Source organism: Calliphora vicina, chromosome 2 (genome assembly GCF_958450345.1).
Source record: "Calliphora vicina chromosome 2, idCalVici1.1, whole genome shotgun sequence".
In the NCBI taxonomy this organism is placed as follows: domain Eukaryota; kingdom Metazoa; phylum Arthropoda; class Insecta; order Diptera; family Calliphoridae; genus Calliphora; species Calliphora vicina.
Genome location: NC_088781.1, coordinates 127,131,955 through 127,153,584, shown reverse-complemented (window position 1 = coordinate 127,153,584; position 21,630 = coordinate 127,131,955). Strand labels below are relative to the sequence as shown.

General features: G+C 31.0%; 2 protein-coding genes across 3 annotated transcripts in view; one reads left to right on the top strand and one right to left on the bottom strand.

Annotated features, from left to right (window-relative positions):
• LOC135952247 (centrosomal protein of 104 kDa) overlaps positions 1 to 16,855 on the top strand; it is a 139,569-nt gene extending 122,714 nt beyond the window's left edge. Inside the window, exons 2-8 of one of the 2 annotated variants that reach the window (XM_065502098.1) lie at positions 10,237 to 10,404; positions 10,474 to 11,584; positions 12,162 to 12,276; positions 14,482 to 15,644; positions 15,703 to 15,848; positions 16,272 to 16,373; positions 16,440 to 16,855. In XM_065502098.1, the coding sequence (XP_065358170.1) occupies positions 10,237 to 10,404; positions 10,474 to 11,584; positions 12,162 to 12,276; positions 14,482 to 15,644; positions 15,703 to 15,848; positions 16,272 to 16,373; positions 16,440 to 16,579 (2,945 nt within the window). In that variant the 3' untranslated portion in view covers positions 16,580 to 16,855. Of the gene's footprint in view, positions 1 to 10,236; positions 10,405 to 10,473; positions 11,585 to 12,137; positions 12,277 to 14,481; positions 15,645 to 15,702; positions 15,849 to 16,271; positions 16,374 to 16,439 lie in introns of both variants that reach the window. The other variant, XM_065502097.1, reaches the window with a different exon arrangement.
• Positions 103 to 5,316, bottom strand: LOC135950973 (transmembrane reductase CYB561D2). The gene is made up of 3 exons (XM_065500515.1): positions 5,093 to 5,316; positions 558 to 750; positions 103 to 483 (listed from the first exon to the last, which is right to left on the bottom strand). The coding sequence occupies exons 1-3, from the start codon at positions 5,285 to 5,287 to the stop codon at positions 173 to 175; spliced, it is 699 nt and encodes a 232-aa protein (XP_065356587.1). The 5' UTR covers positions 5,288 to 5,316; the 3' UTR covers positions 103 to 172.
• Positions 16,856 to 21,630: the final 4,775 nt, after the last annotated feature.

Here is a 21,630-nt window from a genome sequence, read left to right as displayed (position 1 = left end):
TGAAAACATCTGCTGTTGGTCAGTTTTGAAAGGAGCCCAGCTTATTTCCGTCTCAAGTCTATATTTTGAACTTACACCTTTTTTGCCAAACAAATTAAACACTTTTATTTTAGCATTTTCTCTTAATTTATTTCATTTATTAAATTTAATCTTTCCACTCTGCAACCACCATTCACTTCTTCTTGCGATATTTCAATTTATCCAACAAAGAACTTACGGGCGAAATGATAGTCATCAAATAAACCAACACGGTGGCCAAAGCAAATGCTGGTATTACAGCAGCATCCACATATTTGGTAAAGAATTGCGTAAAATAGCCCAAAGTGATGGTAGTCATGCCCAAACTAAAGGTGAGCAAGCCAAATAAATTGTGGCGAAATTTCAGTTCAGAGGGTGAGTAGATTTTGTGTACAAACTTGGGCTGGAAATAGTTGAGTACGCCACCCAGTAAACTGGCGAAACACATGAAGGTGGCAAAGAGACCTGTAATAAATGGGAAAATTAGGTTAAATAATTTACAAATTGTGTTGTTTGCTAAATGGGTAGTGAGTACTTACCAAATCGTCCATGCCAGGTGGTAAAATGTACCTCAGTACTTTGCATTTTACCCAAACCTCCTAGCAAAGCCATTGAGCCACCTATGAGTTGTAAAATGCCATGAAACCGGGATTTGTTGCGATGTGAGAATCGATTTGTTATGGGATTTAAGGGATAGTGGGACATCAAGGCTTCGGCACTCAAGACATGGAACTGGAAATAAAAGAGAATTTTGTAAATACATATATTGCTTGAAATTTAAACAAATTAAAACTCATTTGAGAGCCTCTAAATTATTAAAATATTTGGATTTTTGGAGAATTATATCCTTTACATTTTTATTATTTATACATCATTTTAAATAAAACACCATTTCCTATATATTGATATACAATACCTCTATATTTGTATGCCCACATTTCAAATTAAGGAATGTGAAAGCAACATCTTGATGAAAAATAGTTACCTTTAAGTCATTCATATTGTTACGAATTTATATTAGTTTTGTCCGTTAAGAACAATCATGATTCTACTCGAAGGAAGATGGCACTGTTTATAAATAGTATCTGGGCAGTTTATCATAGGCGTCCTTAGGGCACTGCTATTACAATGGATCGCGATCCAAATATCACAATGTATTGTTACGAAATTGTACTTGAATTCAAATATAACGATTTTAAGGGCTGGTTTGAAAGCATTATCAAATAACAGTGCTGTAATAGCAAACTGTAACATATCTGTGGGCATTATTAAATAAAACCTTTCAGTTGACCATTGATCGTAAATTGGCAACGCTGTATTCAAATTCGAATATTCAGTTAAAGAACATTGTAGAAATAGAGCTTTCTAGATGGTTATGCAGTGTTATAAATAGTGGCAGAGGTTGCAGTCGTGAGTCATTTTATCAGAGACGCTATTCGAATAAACATCAACTGAGTGCCTTAAAGTGTGTTGTATTTTTCAAGTGAATTCGTGTACAGAGACGCTATTCGAATAAACATCAACTGAGTGCCTTAAAGTGTGCTGTATTTTTCAAGTGAATTCGTGTACATTATAAAGTGTCTGTATTTCTGAGAATTTATAAACGTGTATAAAAAAAACATTGAGTGTTGTTGTTGTACATTTGAATAAATAAAGAGTTGTTACCATTTTCAAACTACTAAACGGCTTTTATTTGCAATCAAAAGTATCCGGTTTATTTAAAGGAAATAAACTAACGTTTTGAAAAGGTTAAAACGTAACAATATATTGAACGTGTAGCAGTGCCCTTAGAATTAACATCAACTGTCTTGTACACTATAAAGTGTAATTTAAGTGTGTGTATTATTACGAATTATAAACTTGTATTTGTATAGAAACACATAGTGGCTGTTTAAACTATTGTTGAGTAAATATGAATGAATAAATAAAGAGTTGTTAAACTACTAATTTGCTTTTATTTGCAATCAAAAGTATCCGGTTTATTTAAAGTAAATAAACCACCGTTTTGAAAACGTAAAAACGTTACAATATTATTGGGTGTATGACTTAAAAATGCGGGATTTACAATAGATGGCGTATTTTTTGAACGCGGTTTTTGTTTTGAATAACTTATGTCATTTTGAAGGGTATATATCTGTCGTTTATTCTAAGTTAGTTATTAAATATTATAGTATTCAGTTTTTTTTTGCTTCTTAAATGACGAATTTTGAGAAAACAAAGCGTCATATGTAGGAAGTTTTGCTTTACTTCTTTAATTTGAAACAAACAAGAGATCTATATTAGGCTGTTCGGAATCTTATATACCATTCAGCAAATTATACTTCAAAAAAATTATTTTTTTTTTAAATTCTTTTGTTTAAATTTTTTCCATATATAATAGCCATTTGTGGGCCGATTTTGTCGATTTTAAATAGCAACCGGAAAACAATTATCGCCCAGGCCACTCTAAAATGTTTGAAGACCAAGGAGGCATCCATGAAGATAGTTTTCAAACTCAACAAGAGCTTGCGAACTCATTGGGAGCTACTCAAGCAGCAATTTCAAAACGTTTGTGAGCAAAAGGATTCATCCAAAAGCAGAGAAATTGGGTACCATACGAATTGAAGAAGGGAGACCTTTAAAGACGATTTTGTATTTCGGAAATCATGCTTGAACGCTATAAAAGAAAATCATTTTTGCACCGAATCATTACTTGCGATGAAAAATGGATCCATTACAATAACCCGAAGCGTAAGAGATCGTACGTGAAACTCGGTCAACCAGCCGAATCGACACCAAAGCCAAATATCCATGGCGCTAAGTTACTTCTCTGTATTTGGTGAAAGCAAAAGAGTCCTGAAAGAGTCCAGATAGATGCGAAAAGGTCATTGCTAACAATGACCAATATTTTGAATAAATTTATTTTGTACAAATGTTTCAAAATAAAAGCTAAACATGTTAAAAAATCCGATTTTTAAGTCATTATTATCTATTTAAAGAATGGAATGTAAATTTTTCCAAATATTTAATATTATTAAAAACAAGTAAGAGAGCTATATTCGGCTGTGCTGCACAGAGGGATTTTGGTGTCAAAAAGTCAATTTTTCAAACACTCAATTTCAAAAATCAAATGATGCAGTTTTGTAGAGAAATGTTTTAAGAAAAAATTTATTTTATTTTTAAAAAAATGAAGTAAAGTCCATGCAAGGGTGTTAAGCAAAAATTTACTTATATTTTCACGCAATTCAGTGGTTTATATATGAATAATTTTCCTAATAATACCATTTACCTTTAACATATTTGAAAAATATAACATTTCTCCATAAATAAAAAAAAATTATGGGGATATCATAAACCGTTAAGAAGATATGCCCAAATCTATAAGTCTCTAAAAATTATTTTATTTTTGATTTTTCATGGAAAAAAATGTAGCCCCACTTTCCCCCAAGCTGTTTTTTAATAAAATTAAACGTGGGAGAGGAGTGTCTTGTTTCAATTAAAAAAAATAGTTTACAGATTGAAAACTTAACATTTTTTGTCGAATAATAAACGAAATATCAAAAAAATTCATATCTATGTATGGGTTTCGTGGGCGTAACCGATTTTATTGAAACTCGGCATGCGTTCCTTTTTTGTTTCAATAAATGTATGTACCAAATTTCTAGACTTCTGCTTGGATATAAACAATTTTATGCGAAAAAATCAATTTGGATTGTATGGGCAGTGGGAGTTGGGCGTGGACGATTTTGATAAAATTTAATTTTTGTTCTTAATTTAGTCCATATAAATCTCGGTGCCAAATTTCAGCGTCTACGACCACTCCTTATAATTTTTGCAAAAAAATGTATGAAGCCATCCTGTGTGCCGTATCTTATATATCTTCACCAAATTATACTTCAAAATAAAAATTTTAAATATTTTTAGATAACAAAATTTATTTTTTTCCAAAGTTGTTTTTCATTTTTTGGAAATTTTTTTTTTCGAATTGTTTTTTTTAATTTTTTTTTTAAATTTTAAAATTTTTTTGTTTTTTAAAAAACTTTTGGTGAAAAAAAAATTCGGGTTAAAAAATATTTTTCCGATTTTGACCCATTGTAGGTCCAACTTACTATGGTTTTATATACGTCGTTGCCAAGGTCATTGGAATATCTATCATTAGATATCCATATTGTCTATATTAATGACTTAGTAATCCAGATATAGATCAAAAATGGAGGTTGTCCTGGTTTTTTCCTTATATATCACTCATTTGTCGATCGATTTTCTCGATTTTAAATAGCAACCGAACCGGAAGAATTCCGGAGATATTGATGTATGAATCGTGTATGTAAGTTATTTGGGGGCTTCGGAAAGTTGATTTCAACAGACAGACATACGGACATGGTTTAATCGACTCCGCTATCTATAAGGATCCAGAATATATTTAGTTTATAGGATCGGAAAATTAAATTGTGGAAATTACACATTCCGTTTGTATATATGTATATACCCTTCTCACGAAGGTGAAGGGTATAATTATATTAAAATGTTTATTTTTTTAGCTAATAGACCGTTGTTTTAAACTTATTTTCGCACTGTAGTATATTATAATTGCTCACATTAATATTTCAAAGTAATCGGCACAGATACATGGATTTATTTCCATAACAGTTACGTTTTACCCAAAACCAATTGTGTAATTGCATTTAAACAGTATTGATACCCCACCTTAATATTCGAACAATCATCTAAATATATTAATCTTCAATTCTTAACGTGTACATAAAATAGACCTTACGACTCCTCAACACAGAACCTGATAAGATAATCAGACTGACTGGCTATATTTATATTCATACATATTAGTTCATATAGTTCAAAGTTCATGACCACTGGCAACAGCCGTTAAATATCTACATTATTGACCACTTGGTAAATATGTATGTATGAATATTTATTTAGTTTTTTTTTTGAAAAACAAAATCCACTTATCATGCCGGTAAATTAAACAAAACAATAACAAATCATCATTATTCTCTAGCCGCAAACAATGACGTGTAAAAAACAAATACTTTATTCGATTCTACTCCACTTCACTCTTTGCTGGTTTACTTACCCCGATTACGGTCATAAACATATGCATGGCAGTATCTTGGAAATTGAGACTACGAGCCAACAATGTAATATAGACACCAATTAGCAGTATGAAAACATGGTTAATAGTGTTTAATAAACTTTGTATTTGTAACCAAAATCCCACTTTTGGTTTAACTTTGGTGTTCGATTCTGTGGCTGTTGGCGTTGAGGTCATTTTGAAATTTTTTTTTTTCAATTTTATTTGAAAAATTAACTAATATTTATATGCGGGTTTACAAATGCCTTCGACTTCTTTAACTAATAACTAAAAATAAACTGAAATTATTATCTGTATTTATGAGATACAAAAATTGAGTAGAATGTTTAGAAACATGACGACAATGTTTATAGAATGGGAGAGTTAAGAATATTGTGTATCTCTTGGATTTGATAGTGAGAGTGGGGAGGAGAAATGTTGCCATATGTAGAATCTATCAACATTCCCACTAAGTTCTCTAAGATAAGGGGACATTTCAACTGGACATTTCGTTTTCTCGACAGAAGCGCCAGAAGTTCAACAAATTTTGAATCATATTTTCGTTATTTTCGTTATTTTTTTTTAATATTTTACTGCTTTACTAAATTAGATATATCTCAATGGTTGTACCATATAGAAATTCATACTTCAAAACATAGATAAACATTGATATAGGCTTTTATTAAATGTATATCTTATATTTATGGGCCTCTCCATTTTCCTGTTATAGTCCCTTAAACTTGGGTCTCAAATATACAGATATTTTTTTTTTCTAGGAGTGTTATATGGCTTGCCAAAAAAAAAAGACCGTCGAAGCCCGTCCAATGACTATATACATCATTTAAAGAAACTTTGTAAAAAAAATTGTAATCGCCAGCACCCGCCGAAATACTTTTTTTTTAATTTTTACGGAATGGAATTTTTAGAAATATTTCTTTATTTATTATTGATTTGTATTAGACCCTACTGTAACTTGAAAAAAGTTTATATTGATCTTTTAAAGATTTTTTTTTGAATCGGAGATACCAATTCCACCAAGATTTTGATTTGGAACCACAGTGTTAAGCTTTAATATCTACATAAAGAAAAATGCGATTTCATAATGTTCAACCACAAATTTATTCATATTTATTAACAGTTATGAATATGCAAAAACTAGTTAAATATCTTTATTTTTAATAAAAATTCTTGACTTGATGTTATCCATTAACTTTTGCACAACTTTTCGGTCCATCTGTGCTGCATATTTATTCCAAGCAGATGACATTTTTTTATTGTCGATAATAGCGCTTCCATTTTTCAATAATTTTGCTTTGACAATAGCCCAATATTTTTCAATTCTACGAAGTTGGGGACAATTGGGAGGGTACATATGTTTTGGTATGACTTTGTTGCTTCCATACAATCCATGGCAGTTTTGGAATAGTAGCAAGATGCCAAATCGGGCCAAAACTTTACTGAAGAATGGTGTTGTCTTATAAAGGGTAGCAAACGTTTTTGAAGACATTATTTGATGTAAATATCCGAAGACATAGTTGTAGAGGTTACAAACCATTACCTTCTAACCAAATTTATCCATTTTTGTATACATATTTATATTTTTTATGGACATTCCAGCTCCAAACGAGTTTACAAGCTCTTGTTGTGTTTGACAACAATCTTCATGCCTCCAATTAGGGATGCCAGATTCAGATTCGCAAAAAGCTGGACATTGGGTTTTAAAGTTAAATTTAGAAATTTATAACCCTAGACACAAACCAGTCGAGTTAACAGAGTTCTGTTTAAAAGCTAATATAACACTGTTAAACATTGGAAATCAAGGTAGGTGTATTCAAAATGGAATAATAATCACACGGTTGGACCAAATGGACCACTCACGATGGAAATGGGAACTAATCTCCCGCTTTTTCCAAAAACTAAGTCAAACCTATTTTTATATTTTTTCAGAATTTTTAAAATTTACTTATAATGGTTGGATGAATCTAAATTCCAGGAAATTGGGAGAAGATGGGCGGATGAATCTTGCTGGAATATTTAGGAAGGGTGTTGGTCTATTATGATCCGTGGTCGTAACCTTTAACAGTTCGAGTTCTGATAGAGAAATTTTAATTTCTTGGGAGGATGAATCTAAATTTCTTGGAAATGGGAGAAGATGGGCGGATGAATCTTTCTGGAATATTTAGGTAGGGTGTTGGTCTATCATGGTCCGTGGTCATAACCTTCAACAGTGCGAGTTCTGTTAGAGAAATTTAAATTTTTCGGAAATTTAAATCACTTGAGAGGATGAATCTAAATTTCTTGGAAATGGGAGAAGATGGGCAGATGAATGTGAAAAATTTCTCCAGTTTTCGATTTTTCATATTTTTTTTTTAATCCAAAAAAAATTATTTTCACGTAAAAAGTATATTTTTTGCTCAATTTGTTATTTTAACTCCGAAACTACTGAGCCGATTGAAACGCAATATTATGTGAAAATTTGTACATAGCATATAGAAAATGTTTTCAAAATTCAATCAATCCAAAGAATAACATTAACATTAATTAAATTATTTCGGAAATTTTTTTGTTGTTAGGCCGAATAATAAGTGTGATTTCAGTCTGAATGAAGACGATTATGAGCTCATTTTACTAGGAATCAATTTACCATCCCCCAAATTTATCAGATGTGGCTACCAGTGATTGCGATTTATTTTTAAACATGAAAATCATATCGGCATGACAGGGTTGTTTTGAAGAGTTTGGCAAAACAGTCTTACGTATTTTCAGTGGAAATGTTTGCACAAGAATTTTGCATAAATGAGAAAAATATGTCTGGATTTTTGGTGTTTGAAAATTGAATTTCTATTTGTTAATATTGTAAAGCCATCAAAGGCTTTGATCTTCAATCGTGGTTCTTTTAATGCTTTCATTTGGTCCTTCAATCGTGTTTTTTTCATTCGTTTATTTGGTCTTCAATCGTGTTTCTTTTCATACTTTCATTTGGTCTTCAATCCTGGTTCTTTTCATATTTTCATTTGGTCTACAATCCTGGTTCTTTTCATGTTCTTATTTGGTAATCAATCGTGTTTCTTTTCATTCGTTTATTTGGTATTCAATCGTGTTTTTTTCATTCGTTTATTTGGTCTTCAGTCGTGGTTCATTTCGTACTTTCATTTGGTCTTCAATCCTGATTCTTTTCGTGCTTTCCTTTGGTCTTTAATCGTGGTTCTTTTCATACTTTCCTTTGGTCTTTAATCGTGGTTTTTTTCATTTGGCCTTCAATCGTAGTTCTTTAATTTGGTTTTCAATCGCGGTTATTTTCATACTTTCATTTCGGATTCAATCCTGGTGCTTTTCTTACTTTCAATTGGTCTACAATCGTAGTTCTTTTCATACTTATATAAGGTTTTCAATCATGGTTCTTTTCATTCTTTTGGCCTTCAATTGTGGTACTTTCACACTTTCCTTTGGTATCTATTCGTGGTTCTTTTCATACTTTCCTTTGGTCTTTAATCGTGGTTCTTTTCATACTTTCATTTGAACTTCAATCGTAGTTCTTTCCATCATATTTTAATTTGGTTTTCAATCGCGGTTATTTTCATACTTTCATTTGGGATTCAATCCTGGTGCTTTTCTTACTTTCAATTGGTCTACAATCGTAGTTCTTTTCATACTTATATAAGGTTTTCAATCATGGTTCTTTTCATAATTTGGTCTTCAATTGTGGTACTTTCACACTTTCTTTTGGTATTTATTCGTGGTTCTTTTCATTCGTTTATTTGGTCTTCAATCGTGTTTCTTTTCATACTTTCATTTGGTCTTCAATCCTAGTTCTTTTTATATTTTCATTTGGTCTACAATCCTGGTTCTTTTCATGCTTTTATTTGGTATTCAATCGTGTTTCTTTTCATTCGTTTATTTGGTCTTCAATCGTGGTTCTTTTCGTACTTTCATTTGGTCTTCACTCCTGATTCTTTTCGTACTTTCCTTTGGTCTTTAATCGTGGTTCTTTTCATACTTTCCTTTGGTCTTTAATCGTGGTTCTTTTCATACTTTCATTTGACCTTCAATCGTAGTTCTTTCCATTATATTTTAATTTGGTTTTCAATCGCGGTTATTTTCATACTTTCATTTGGGATTCAATCCTGGTGCTTTTCTTACTTTCATTTGGGATTCAATCCTGGTGCTTTCTTACTTTCAATTGGTCTACAATCGTAGTTCTTTTCATATATAATGTTTTCAATCAGAACCATGATTTGGTCTTCAATTGTGGTTCTTTCACACTTTCCTTTGGTATTTAATCGTGGTTATTTTAATACTTTCATTTGGACTTCAATCGTGGTTCTTTTAATACTTTCATTTGGACTTCAATCGTGGTTCTTTTCATACTTTCCTTTGGTCTTTAATGGAGGTTTTTTTAATACTTTCATTTGGACTTCAATCGTGGTTCTTTTCATACTTTCCTTTGGTCTTCAATGGAGGTTTTTTTAATACTTTTATTTGGTATTCAATCCTAATTCTTTTCATTTCATTTGGTCTTCAATCGTGGTTCTTTTCAAACTTTCATTTTGTCTTCAGTCGTGGTTTTTTTCATACTGGTTCTTTGGTCTTCCTCAAATGCTTTTAAAATATTAAAACTGAAGCCGATTAAAAGGATTCATGTCCTTAACATAAATTTTAATTAAAATACACCTCTAACTATCCTTATTTACAAATAAAATTCCCACTTAAACTCGTGCCCCTCATCTGGCAATGTATTGTTATTTCCTCTTCTCTTTCCACTTGCTTTTAATATTTTCAAAAAATGTGGTGACACTTGTTTTGTTTACATATTTATTTGTTGATGAGTGTTTTTTTGTTGTTTGTTTTTATATAGTTGTGTCGTTTGTTTTTATTGTGTCTTTCGTATTCGATTATGTTGATATCATTTCATTGGTTCAATCAACTGTGTAAATATTTAAGAAAATGAGGGAGAGAGAAAACAACACGTGTCTTATTAAAAGAGTATGAGGTAATAAGAAGAGTAATTAAGAGACACTGAAAGAAATTTTTAGTATTAATTTGGAAAAATATTTAAGATATGGAAATCAGTTACAAGAATTATATAGCAGAACATTTTCTAGCTAAGAATTAATAAAAATGCTAAGTTTTGTTTATTTTATTTATAGATGAAGATCCCAATTTTCCAGCTAGTGAACTAAATACTCACGGTCCTACGGTACATGGATGGCGCAGTGCGGTTGGTAGTACAATAACACCTCATGATATTGTTTTAAGATTTCATAAACCAGCTAAAATATGTCGCATACAATTATTAGCCCACCAGTATTTAATACGTAAGTTTTAATATACATTAAACAGCAGCATAAATATTATTAAATTAAAATGTTTGTTTCCATTTAAAGCCGAAAAAGTTGAACTCTGGTTACACTATTCACCCAAAAGCATACCCAGCACTCCTTCCTCACAATGCTTTGATTTTCTGGGTTTTGTGGCCTTAGCAGATAATGCAGCTACCAATTACAAATCTCGTGAACTGCAAAGTGTTTCGGTAAATCCACGCAAAGGCACTCATCTGAAACTTAGATTAAGTGGTCCTCATAGCAATGAATTTAATAGCGACAAACAAATTGCTTTAATAGCGGTCAATGTTTTGGGTGAAGAATTGGATGTTACGCAGGTGGTAAATAAGGAAAGCGAGGAGAATGTAGCAGCTGCTGCACAAGATCAACCACAGCAATCTACACAAGACTCCACAGAGTCAGCCTTAGCCTCTATGTGTGATGATCTGTTATTTTCCATGTATGTGGAAGAATCTATATCGGATATTATAAGAGAAATGGAGGAACGCAAGATAAAGGCTGTGGCCACGGAACGTTTTGAATATGCTCGCAAGCTTAAGCTATGTATGAGTGCTTTGCGCTCAGCCGGAGAACGTCTGGGACGTTATGCTTTGGCCAAACGCCAGGCAGTGCAACAGGAAGATTTCACTACTGCTAAATTAAGAAAAGAACAGATAGAAATGTATAAATCTTTGGTATTTAAACACTTACTAATCGATGATTTGCTAGAGAAACAAGGGGAATCGGTAGCCGCTAATGATATGGCTTGTGAGATTTATGCCTCCAAACCCATACTACCGGTGGCGCCCAGTTTGCAAGATGTAGCCCAGGCCTTGGCCGAAGCTCATTTGGCTGCCACCATGAGTCCCAAAAGTGTACAGGACGATAAATCCTCCACAGATGGCAATAGTTCTACCGGTGGTCTAGGCGGCAATTTATCACACACTAATCACAGCAACAGCATTAGTGACAATATATCTACGCTATCAGCGGCCAGTTTACGTAAATCCCATGACGAAATACCCATGTCACCCAAATTGAATATGAGACGCAGTCCTAGCCGCCACAGTTCACCCATGTCCAGCCATCAGGGCTCTTTGAGAAGGCGCAACAAAAGTGCTCCTCGCAATTCCTATGAAGAATATGAAGATCGTGCCATACCCACTCTAAGGCAGTAAGTTATAATTGTAAAGTTGTTTTAGCTTCATGTCTAAACTATATAGATGTGTTTTCTCAATAATAAACCTTTAGTCTTAGTGATCTTCAAAAAAAATAAATAAAAATAAAACAAGATTCTAGATTACTCCCTTAAGTTTTTGGATGTTATAGTAAACACACAGATGTAAATGTAAATTTTCTTACTGCATGTTTTCTTACTAGAGAACCCTGGAATATGTATGAAATCCTTTTCATCTTAGTAATAACATCATACATCTAAACATCTTCAACATCCATTATTTTCAATACTAACTACTACTAAATATACTTGTATTTATTTTAGAAAACTTTATTTTAATTAGTGTTTGTTTTTTCTGTTTATTTATTTAATTTTCATGCTCGCTTTCTCGACTTGTTGAAAAATACAATACATCATGTTTGCTCTCTACCCTGTCCCCACTTTTTTTCCATCTTATAAATTATTTTCGAAATATATATACAATACATATATACAAATTTCATTTCGATGTATGTTGATGTTATACTATAAAATCCTTTTGATGATCCAGTTCGAATACTAATGAATTTTTAAGAGAGTGTCAAGGTACCGCTTTACTGGAATCCGATCCTAATCGTGGTCGTTCACGTTTAAATGATCGTGAACGTCGTCAGGCGGCATTGCCTATTTTGGTGTTTGGTAATGATATGGTGAGTTTGAACTAGATTTTTTTTTTAAAGAGGTTTAAGGTGTATGTGAGACAGAAAAAGGGGGAATTGAGAAATCCAAAAAATTAAAGTACGAAAATATTCACGATTAAGGCTAAAATTGAAGTATGAAAAGATCCACGATTAAGGCTAAAATTGAAGTATGAAAAGATCCACGATTAAGACTAAAATTTAAGTATAAAAAGATCCATGATTAAGAATAAAATTTAAGTATGAAAAGATCCACGATTAAGCCTAAAATTGAAGTATGAAAAGATCCACGATTAAGGCTAAAAATGAAGTATGAAAAGATCCTCGATTATGGCTAAAATTGAAGTATGAAAAGATCCACGATTAAGCCTAAAATTGAAGTATGAAAAGATCCACGATTAAGGCTCAAATTAAAGTATGACAAGATCCATGATTAAGGCTAAAATTTAAGTATGAAAAGATCCATGATTAAGGCTAAAATTGAAGTATGAAAAGGTCCACGATTAAGGCTAAAATTGAAGTATAAAAAGATCCATGATTAATAATAAAATTGAAGTATGAAAAGATCCACGATTAAGGCTAAAAATGAGGTATGAAAAGATCCACGATTAAGGCTAAAATTGAAGTATGAAAAGATCGACGATTAAGGCTAAAATTGAAGTATGAAAAGATCCACGATTAAGGCTAAAATTGAAGTATGAAAAGATCCATGATTAAGACTAAAATTGAAGTATGAAAAAATCCACGATTAAGGCTAAAATTGAAGTATGAAAAGATCCACGATTAAGGCTAAAATTGAAGTATGAAAAGATCCATGATTAAGGCTAAAATTGAAGTATGAAAAGATCTACGATTAAGGCTAAAATTGAAGTATGAAAAGATCCACGATTAAGGCTAAAATTGAAGTAGGAAAAGATCCACGATTAAGGCTAAAATTGAAGTAGGAAAAGATCCACGATTAAGGCTAAAATTGAAGTATGAAAAGATCCACGATTAAGGCTAAAATTAAAGTATGAAAATATCCACGATTAAGGATAAAATTGAAGTATGAAAAGATCCACGATTAAGGCTAAAATTGAAGTATGAAAAGATCTACGATTAAGGCTAAAATTGAAGTATGAAAAGATCCACGATTAAGGCTAAAATTGAAGTATGAAAATATCCACGATTAAAGCTAAAAATGAAGTATGTAAAGATCCACGATTAAGGCTAAAATTGAAGTATGAAAATATCCACGATTAAGGCTAAAATTTAAGTATGAAAAGATCCAAGATTAAGACTAAAATTGAAGTATGAAAAGATCCAAGATTAAGGCTAAAATTGAAGTATGAAAAGATCCACGATTAAGGCTAAAATTGAAGTATTAAAAGATCCAAGATTAAGACTAAAATTGAAGTATGAAAAGATCCAAGATTAAGGCTAAAATTGAAGTATGAAAAGATCCACGATTAAGGCTAAACTTTAAATATAAAAAGACCCACTAACGAAGCTAAAATTTAAGTATAAAAAGATCCACGAATGAAGTTAAAATATAATTATAAAAATATCTAGGAATGAAGCTAAAATTTAAGTATAAAAAGATCCACGAATGAAGTTAAAATATAATTATAAAAATATCTAGGAATGAAGCTAAAATTTAAGTATAAAAAGATACACGAATGAAGTTAAAATATAATTATAAAAATATCTAGGAATGAAGCTAAAATTTAATTATAAAAAGATCCACGATTAAAGCTAAAATTTAAATATAAAAAGATCCACGATTAAAGCTAAGATTTAAGTATAAAAAGATCCACGATTAAAGCAAAGATTTAAATATAAAAAGATCCACGATTAAAGCTAAAATTTAAATATAAAAAGATCCACGATTAAAGTTAAGATTTTAAAATGAAAAGATCCACGATTAAAGCTAAGATTTAAATATAAAAAGATCCACTATTAAAGCTAAGATTTAAATACAAAATGATTCACGATTAAAGCTAAGATTTAAGTATAAAAAGATCCACGATTAAAGCTAAAATTTAAATATAAAAAGATCCAGGATTAAGGCTAAGATTTAAATATAAAAATATCGACGACTAAAGCTAAGATTTAAATATAAAAAGATCCACGATTAAAGCTAAGATTTAAATATTGATACTCCTCACTCACCTCAACCTCTTCTTCTTCATTTCAATTTATAAAATTCAAACTAATTTTCCATTATTTTCCCTCCAGGTAGAGCAATTCTATTCGCGACAATTTCAAGATCGTGAAGATGGTCTGGTACGTTTGCGTAACTTCCTCAAGGGACACGAAATAGAGACCCAACAGAATACCAACAATTCGAATAGTGAGAATACAGCTGGTCCCAACAAAGTAGCACGTAGTGCCGCTTTCTTACTACATCGAGCTGTACGAGATGCAGTATATTCGGTATTTAATCAGGCTACCGAAACAGTTAGGGTACTATTTTTAGAATATGTGCCCGGTAGAGTGTCACAGAGTGAAGTGGCCCGTTGTGTAGATCGTCTGCTGCCCGAATTGTTGGCCAAATCGGGAGATCCCTCGGCCCGTATACACACATTGGCCCAGCATACGATTTTGAGTATAGCCTCTTGTCCTGAGGTGCAAGAACAACATCTAGTAGCACCCGCTTTGTCGAGAACGGTCAGTTCGGGCACACATCCCCGCTTGGCCCTGAGTCGTATGCAAATGCTGGAACAATTGGTGTTAAGTCAAGGCATTAGTACGGACAAACATAGTGGCCTAACGTGTAGAGCTCTTTCGGAATGTGGCTGTTCGGGCATACATCATCCAGCGGAGCCGGTGCGTAAAGTAGCCGAGAGGATACTTTTGCTAGTGTACAAAGTAAATCCTCGTCTTGTGCGTAAACAGCTACCGCCCGATGATGATATAACAAGACGCAATTTATTGTATCGCCAATTATTTACCGAATTCGATAAATTGGACTTGGAACGTAAGGCTGAGATGCTAGAAGCTAATAAATATGCTGCTGGTCATAGTTCCAGTGATCCCCAGTCACCACCCTCAAATCGTAGTGCTGTCGATCATCTACAATTGGGTGGTGGCGGGGCAAGTGGTAGCTCAGATAGTCGTGCCAGTCCCTACAGCTTCGGTTGCAAATCCCCCGATTCTCAATCCAGTCCCATGAGAAGATCTGAAACACGTATTTTAAAAAGTAAAAGTGGCCATACTTTGGCTCAAGCCGGAAATCCGGGAACTAGTAATGGTTACTTGTCATCGGGAAAAGATATCGCCAAATGTAATGGCAAGCAGCAGTATAATGAACAGCTAAAGAGATCCATGATATCAGCCAGTAGTTCTAGAAAAAATTCCAACTCAAATTCTGAATCATTTGAAGAGGCAGCGGATGTAATGTAAGTGGGAAGGGTAGTGTTTATAATTTGTTAACTAAAACTGTATTTTTTATAATAGACGTTGTCCCTTTTGTGATTGGTCCTCGCAAAGTGGCGATCAGGCTCAATTGGATCGCCATTATTGGAAATCTTGCCCTTTCCTAACCAAGTGTCCTCAATGCAGCCAGGTGCTAGAAGTGGCCGCCTTAAATTATCATTTGACAAGTAAGTACAGGGAAATTTGGAGTACATTTTGTATGAAATACAAGTTAAAGGATTATTATGTATTTTAATTGGCTTTTAATTGATTAATGAGTTATTAATTGTATGTAGGTTGAAAATTATAGAGTTTTTGTTTTATATTTTTAGTATCTTTTTATAGTTTTTACATAGTATTCAATTTAAAATAGACTTATTAGTTAAAAATTTCTGCTTAGAACTGAACTAGAACTGAACTAGAACTGAACTAGAACTGAACTAGAACTGAACTAGAACTGAACTATAACTGAACTAGAACTGAACTAGAACTGAACTAGAACTGAACTAGAACTGAACAAGAACTGGAACTAAATTGCTGGGAGTATTATTTTTGACAAATCTGCAAATATTATCCCTTTAAAATCAACTTTAATTCTATATCTATTGCAGAGGAATGTGAGGCCAAAGACAATTATATAATGTGTGAGAGGTGTACCGAGTCTGTGCATAAGCAACTTTACGATTTGCATCAAATGGAAGACTATTGTAGAGGTATTTCAGAATAAATTTCGTTTAATTGATAAAATACTAAAGAAGTGTTCTTTATTATTATTTTAGAACTCAAAACTGGAGCCGCTCGATGTCCCCTGTGTCATGATGATGTCCATTTGCCTTTGGATGGTGGTTGGAAATTACACTTGTTGAGTGCTTCTGGTTGTCCCGGCAATTCGAGAAGACGTTCGAAAAAATCCTCTTAAAGTGAAATACTAAAAACAAAACTCCCATTTTTGCCTTCTTCGAATAAATTAAAGGAAAATATGAAATCAAATCTTAACAACATTAAACATTAAACATTTTTTTAACCAATAAAAAAAATGTTTATTAGCTCTTCGTTATTTAGGGACATTACACTGAAACTAAACTAATTAAATGAATAAATACAGTATTTTGCATAATTTTTTGAGCTTAAATTATTAAAAGAAAACAAATAAAATAAATTTTTGCAAAAACAAAAGTATTAAAACGAAACTACAAGCTAAAATACAAAACAAACAAAAAAACAAAACTCTATAAAATTAAGTTTTATACATTTATATACATATAACTTTTTTATAAGCATATGTTTATTAGTTAAAAATGTTTATGTTACTCCTATTTTGATAAAATTATACTTAAGGGCCTTTCCGGGAAACAAAAACGAAAAATTAATTTAAAAACTTCAAATGCAAATCATTAATGAATCGTTTCAAATTAATTTTTCGTGTGTTACTGTTTTAAGTCCCTAATTTTTTAAAAATCAAACACAATTTTGTTCCTAATTTATAAAAGAGATTATTTTTATTAAAAAAAGATTATTTTTTATTAAAATAGAGATTATTTTGTTAAAAAAAAATATAAACAATTTATTAAGTTAAACTTGTTTCTACAAGTACTGGACAAATTAATAGGTTTTAGCTGAGAATTCACAGGAAAGCATTTCTTTTCTTGAAATGTCTTTTATAAATTGTTGTTTTTCTGATTATTTTTAATTTCTTTTAATCTAAACCTATAAATCTGTTCAGTTCTTAAACACAGCAATCAATTATTTTTAATATGATAAATTACGAATTTTTCTTAAATATAACTGTTATTATCTTTAATTTTGTTAAATTAGTTTTCCGAGTTTTTAATTTTATTTAAAAATATTATATAGTTAAACGTCCGTTACTTGAAACCCATCCATAAATAAAATTTAGAAAATTAATTAAAAATAATAAAAAAAAAACAATTAAATACAATATAATTGTAGTTGATAAAAATAAAGAAATTATCAAACATATTAAAAAAATCAAATATTAAAATTTAAACTAGATGTTTTGTAATTTTTTTAAACTCTGGGAAAAGGTAAATTTGAAATTAACTGTTTTTGTTTACGCCAATTCACTATTGTGAATAAACATTTTTGGTAGATAATAAAGTGCACATAAATAAAAATTGAAACATGGTAGTGCAGTGTATGGGTAATGAGGGATCAAAAGACGGTAATAAGGTTTTGAAAAATCTCCATTTTCCAAACACAAACATTACATGTGTTGCCAGATGGATGATTGGTGAATATCCCGATAAAAAAGAAAAAATTTCGAATTTTAAAAATCGGGAAGTTGAAAAGGTCGAGATTTCTAATAGTAATTTTAAATTTTGAAAACATAAAAATTCAAATTTATATAGTTTTTTTAGTTTTTATAAACCGATTAACCGACAAACCGGTTTATCTTTGAAATATCGTTTTTTTCGAACCGGTTAATTTAAAATGTTGATTTTCGGTTAACCGATTTATCCGGTTTTTACAACTCGGTTAACCGGTTTTTAAAATTTGGGACTAAAATTAATAAATTTCATGTTTTTGTGCATATTTTATATTCGGATTTTAAACCTAAACTGCTGATTTACAATAAAAACCTCTTTAGATTAATATTTTTAAGAATTACAATGATTCTAAATAATAGAATCATCATGCACATAATGAAACTATTAAAAATTAATTTCCGCATAATTCTAGAAGTTAAAGTAAATATTAATAATGATTCATTATAAACTTAGTGATGATTTTACACAACCTTCATTTAATAAATTTGTTTAATAATAAATAATAATAATAAATTTAGTGTTCCTTTTCAGAAATAAACGGTGTAAAATCCATGATTTGAAATATTTATGAAATCTGATAATGGAGTTTTATTATTTAAGTACATATTTGGTATGATTTATAATGACAAATAATCACATCATAGAAGAAGTTCGTTTGCATATTTTCGATTAATTTTGGGAGTCGAGTTGATAATAAATTTCAAAATGATCAAATATTTAATTACAAAATTTATTTACATTTTTTGCTTGAAATTTAATGAATAAAGCAATAATATTAGTAACTTATTTATACTCAATTCCATCTGGTAGACAAATAATTTTGAAATTTTTACAAAATAAAATTTACTTGGCACTTTATTATGATGTAATTAGTTAGTTATGATGCAATATTAACCATTACTGACGACTAAAAACTACAAATTTTAAAGCTGTATATACTTTATTAGATATTTTATATTTTCTACACATATATAAAACCAGTTTCCAAAAAAGGTAAATTTTCGGTTTTTTATAAACACTTTTATCTAATTTCGAGTTTTTGGGCATAAAATGGAATTGAATAATGTCTGAATCTTTATTATCACCCGAAAGAACATTCTCTGACATTTACATTTTAAAGATAATTTCATTCAAATGTAACCCCAGACTACGCTGTAGGCAGTCAAATCGGAAGGTAAAAATTTCAGTGATTTTTTTTCCAAAAATTTATTTAAAATCTAAAAATTTTAATTCACGAAATTCAAAATTTAAATATTGCTTTTCATGTCCTCCAACAAAATGAGAAAATTTTAACTATTTCATAAAATAATGCCAAGAAATCATCAAATGTGCTATTTTTGAAATCAAAAATCGTCAAAGCTGGATTTTTATACCACCATAGTGGGGAGGGTATAATGCGTTTGTGCAGATGTTTGTAACGCCCTATTATCTATTATTTCACTTAGCCCCCGAAATTGGACTTTATCAGTCATAAATGTTTAATTTATATAGGTATTTTCACAAATTTTGCTCCAAACTAGTTTTATATATATGAAATTCATGTCACCAAATTTTATTATGATCGGTCCATAATTAGTCATAGCTCCCATATATGGCCCGCTTCCCAAAATCACTTTAACGTGCATAAATCTCCTAAAAATGTTGGTATACATTTAAAATTCAACGCAAATAACTTTTATATAGACATAAATAATACAACCAAATTTCATGGTGATTGCTCTAAAATTAGTCATATGGGAGATAAGGCCCACAATATTTTTAAAAATATCTATAACGATCATAAATCTCTTGAAAATGTTGGTATACACTTAAAATTCAACACAATAACTTTCATATAGACTTTATGTCTATATTTTCATGGCGATCGCTCTAAAATTAGTCATATCTCCCATATAAGGCCCACAATATTTTTAAAAATATCTATAACGATCATAAATCTCTTAAAAATGTTGGTATACACATAAAATTCAACACAAATAACTTTTATATAGACTTAAATATCACAACCAAATTTCATGGCGATCGCTCTAAAATTAGTCATATCTCCCATATAAGGCCCACAATATTTTTAAAAATATCTATAACGATCATAAATCTCTTCAAAATTTTGGTATACACATAAAATTCAACACATATAACTTTTATATAGACTTAAATATCACAACCAAATTTCATGGCGATCGTCTCATAATTAGTCACCATCTTAGCACTCTTCTGGAAATCATTCATTCACGAAAACAAATTATGGAAATTTTAAAAGAAAACTGATTTTGCTCATTTACTTAGTGTAGGGTCGGTCTTGACCGACAATACTTTCTTACTTGTTTATAACTTTGTTGAGAATTGTGAGATTTAGCGGAAAGAAGGCTAAATAATTATACGAAAACCTTGATAGACTTTTCATAAAATCGACAAATCGCACTTTGCCATTTTTACAATTAAAAATCGACAAACAACCGACAATACTTTCTTACTTGTTTATAACTTTGTTGAGAATTGTGAGATTTAGCGGAAAGAAGGCTAAATAATTATATGAAAACCTTGATAGACTTTTCATAAAAACTGCAAATCGCACTTTGCCATTTCTACAATTAAAATTCGACAAACAACCTACAATACTTTCTTACTTGTTTATAACTTTGTTGAGCATTGTGAGATTTAGCGGAAAGAAGGCTAAATAATTGTATGAAAACCTTGATAGACCTTTCATAAAATCGACAAATCGCACTTACCATTTTTACAATTAAAAATCGACAAACAACCGACAATACTTTCTTACTTGTTTATAACTTTGTTGAGAATTGTGAGATTTAGCGGAAAGAAGGCTAAATAATTATACGAAAACCTTGATAGACTTTTCATAAAATCGACAAATCGCACTTTGCCATTTTTACAATTAAAAATCGACAAACAACCGACAATACTTTCTTACTTGTTTATAACTTTGTTGAGAATTGTGAGATTTAGCGGAAAGAATGCTAAATAATTGTATGAAAACCTTGATAGATTTTTCATAAAATCGACAAATCGCACTTTGCCATTTTTACAATTAAAAATCGACAAACAACCGACAATACTTTCTTACTTGTTTATAACTTTGTTGAGAATTGTGAGATTTAGCGGAAAGAAGGCTAAATAATTATACGAAAACCTTGATAGATTTTTCATAAAATCGACAAATCGCACTTTGCCATTTTTACAATTAAAAATCGACAAAATGCCCTTAAATCTGGCAAATAATCTGGCAACAGTGTGTCCCTACAGAGTTGTATTTTGTACTTGTTTTTGACACTTTCCACGACTGCGCTGCTAGCGCAAAAAAATCGTGCTTGTCAAACCGACCCTTCAAACACCCCAATCTAATTTACACGGCGTGTTTGTCAGTCATGGTTAAGCAGGGAAAAGTCAAACTGTCAGTCAGGTAAGGTTTACATGTGTTCGTGTGAGGTGACTGTTTGAAGAGGTTTTCTGTGGCAGAATTTGTTTTTCGGGAAGTCAAACACAGAGCAGAATTTATTTTTCGCCATTTTTTTTGGAAGATTATTATTTTGTTCGACAAAATTAGTTGTTCGAAGTACGTGGAAGGAGGAAGAAGTGAGAATTTTAACATGCGTTGTTAATGTTGTGAGATTAATGTTTTATGAATACAAAAATAATAATAAAGAGGAGGAATACATTGTAT

What these genes read in the sequence shown, in the direction of transcription:
- LOC135950973 (XM_065500515.1), bottom strand. Translation starts at nt 5,287, where the DNA reads ATGACCTCAACGCCAACAGCCACAGAATCGAACACCAAAGTTAAACCA. An exon ending in TGTTTATGACCGTAATCGGG is followed by an intron (nt 751 to 5,092) that starts GTAAGTAAACCA and finishes TTTTATTTCCAG; the next exon opens with TTCCATGTCTTGAGTGCCGA. An exon ending in CACCTGGCATGGACGATTTG is followed by an intron (nt 484 to 557) that starts GTAAGTACTCAC and finishes CATTTATTACAG; the next exon opens with GTCTCTTTGCCACCTTCATG.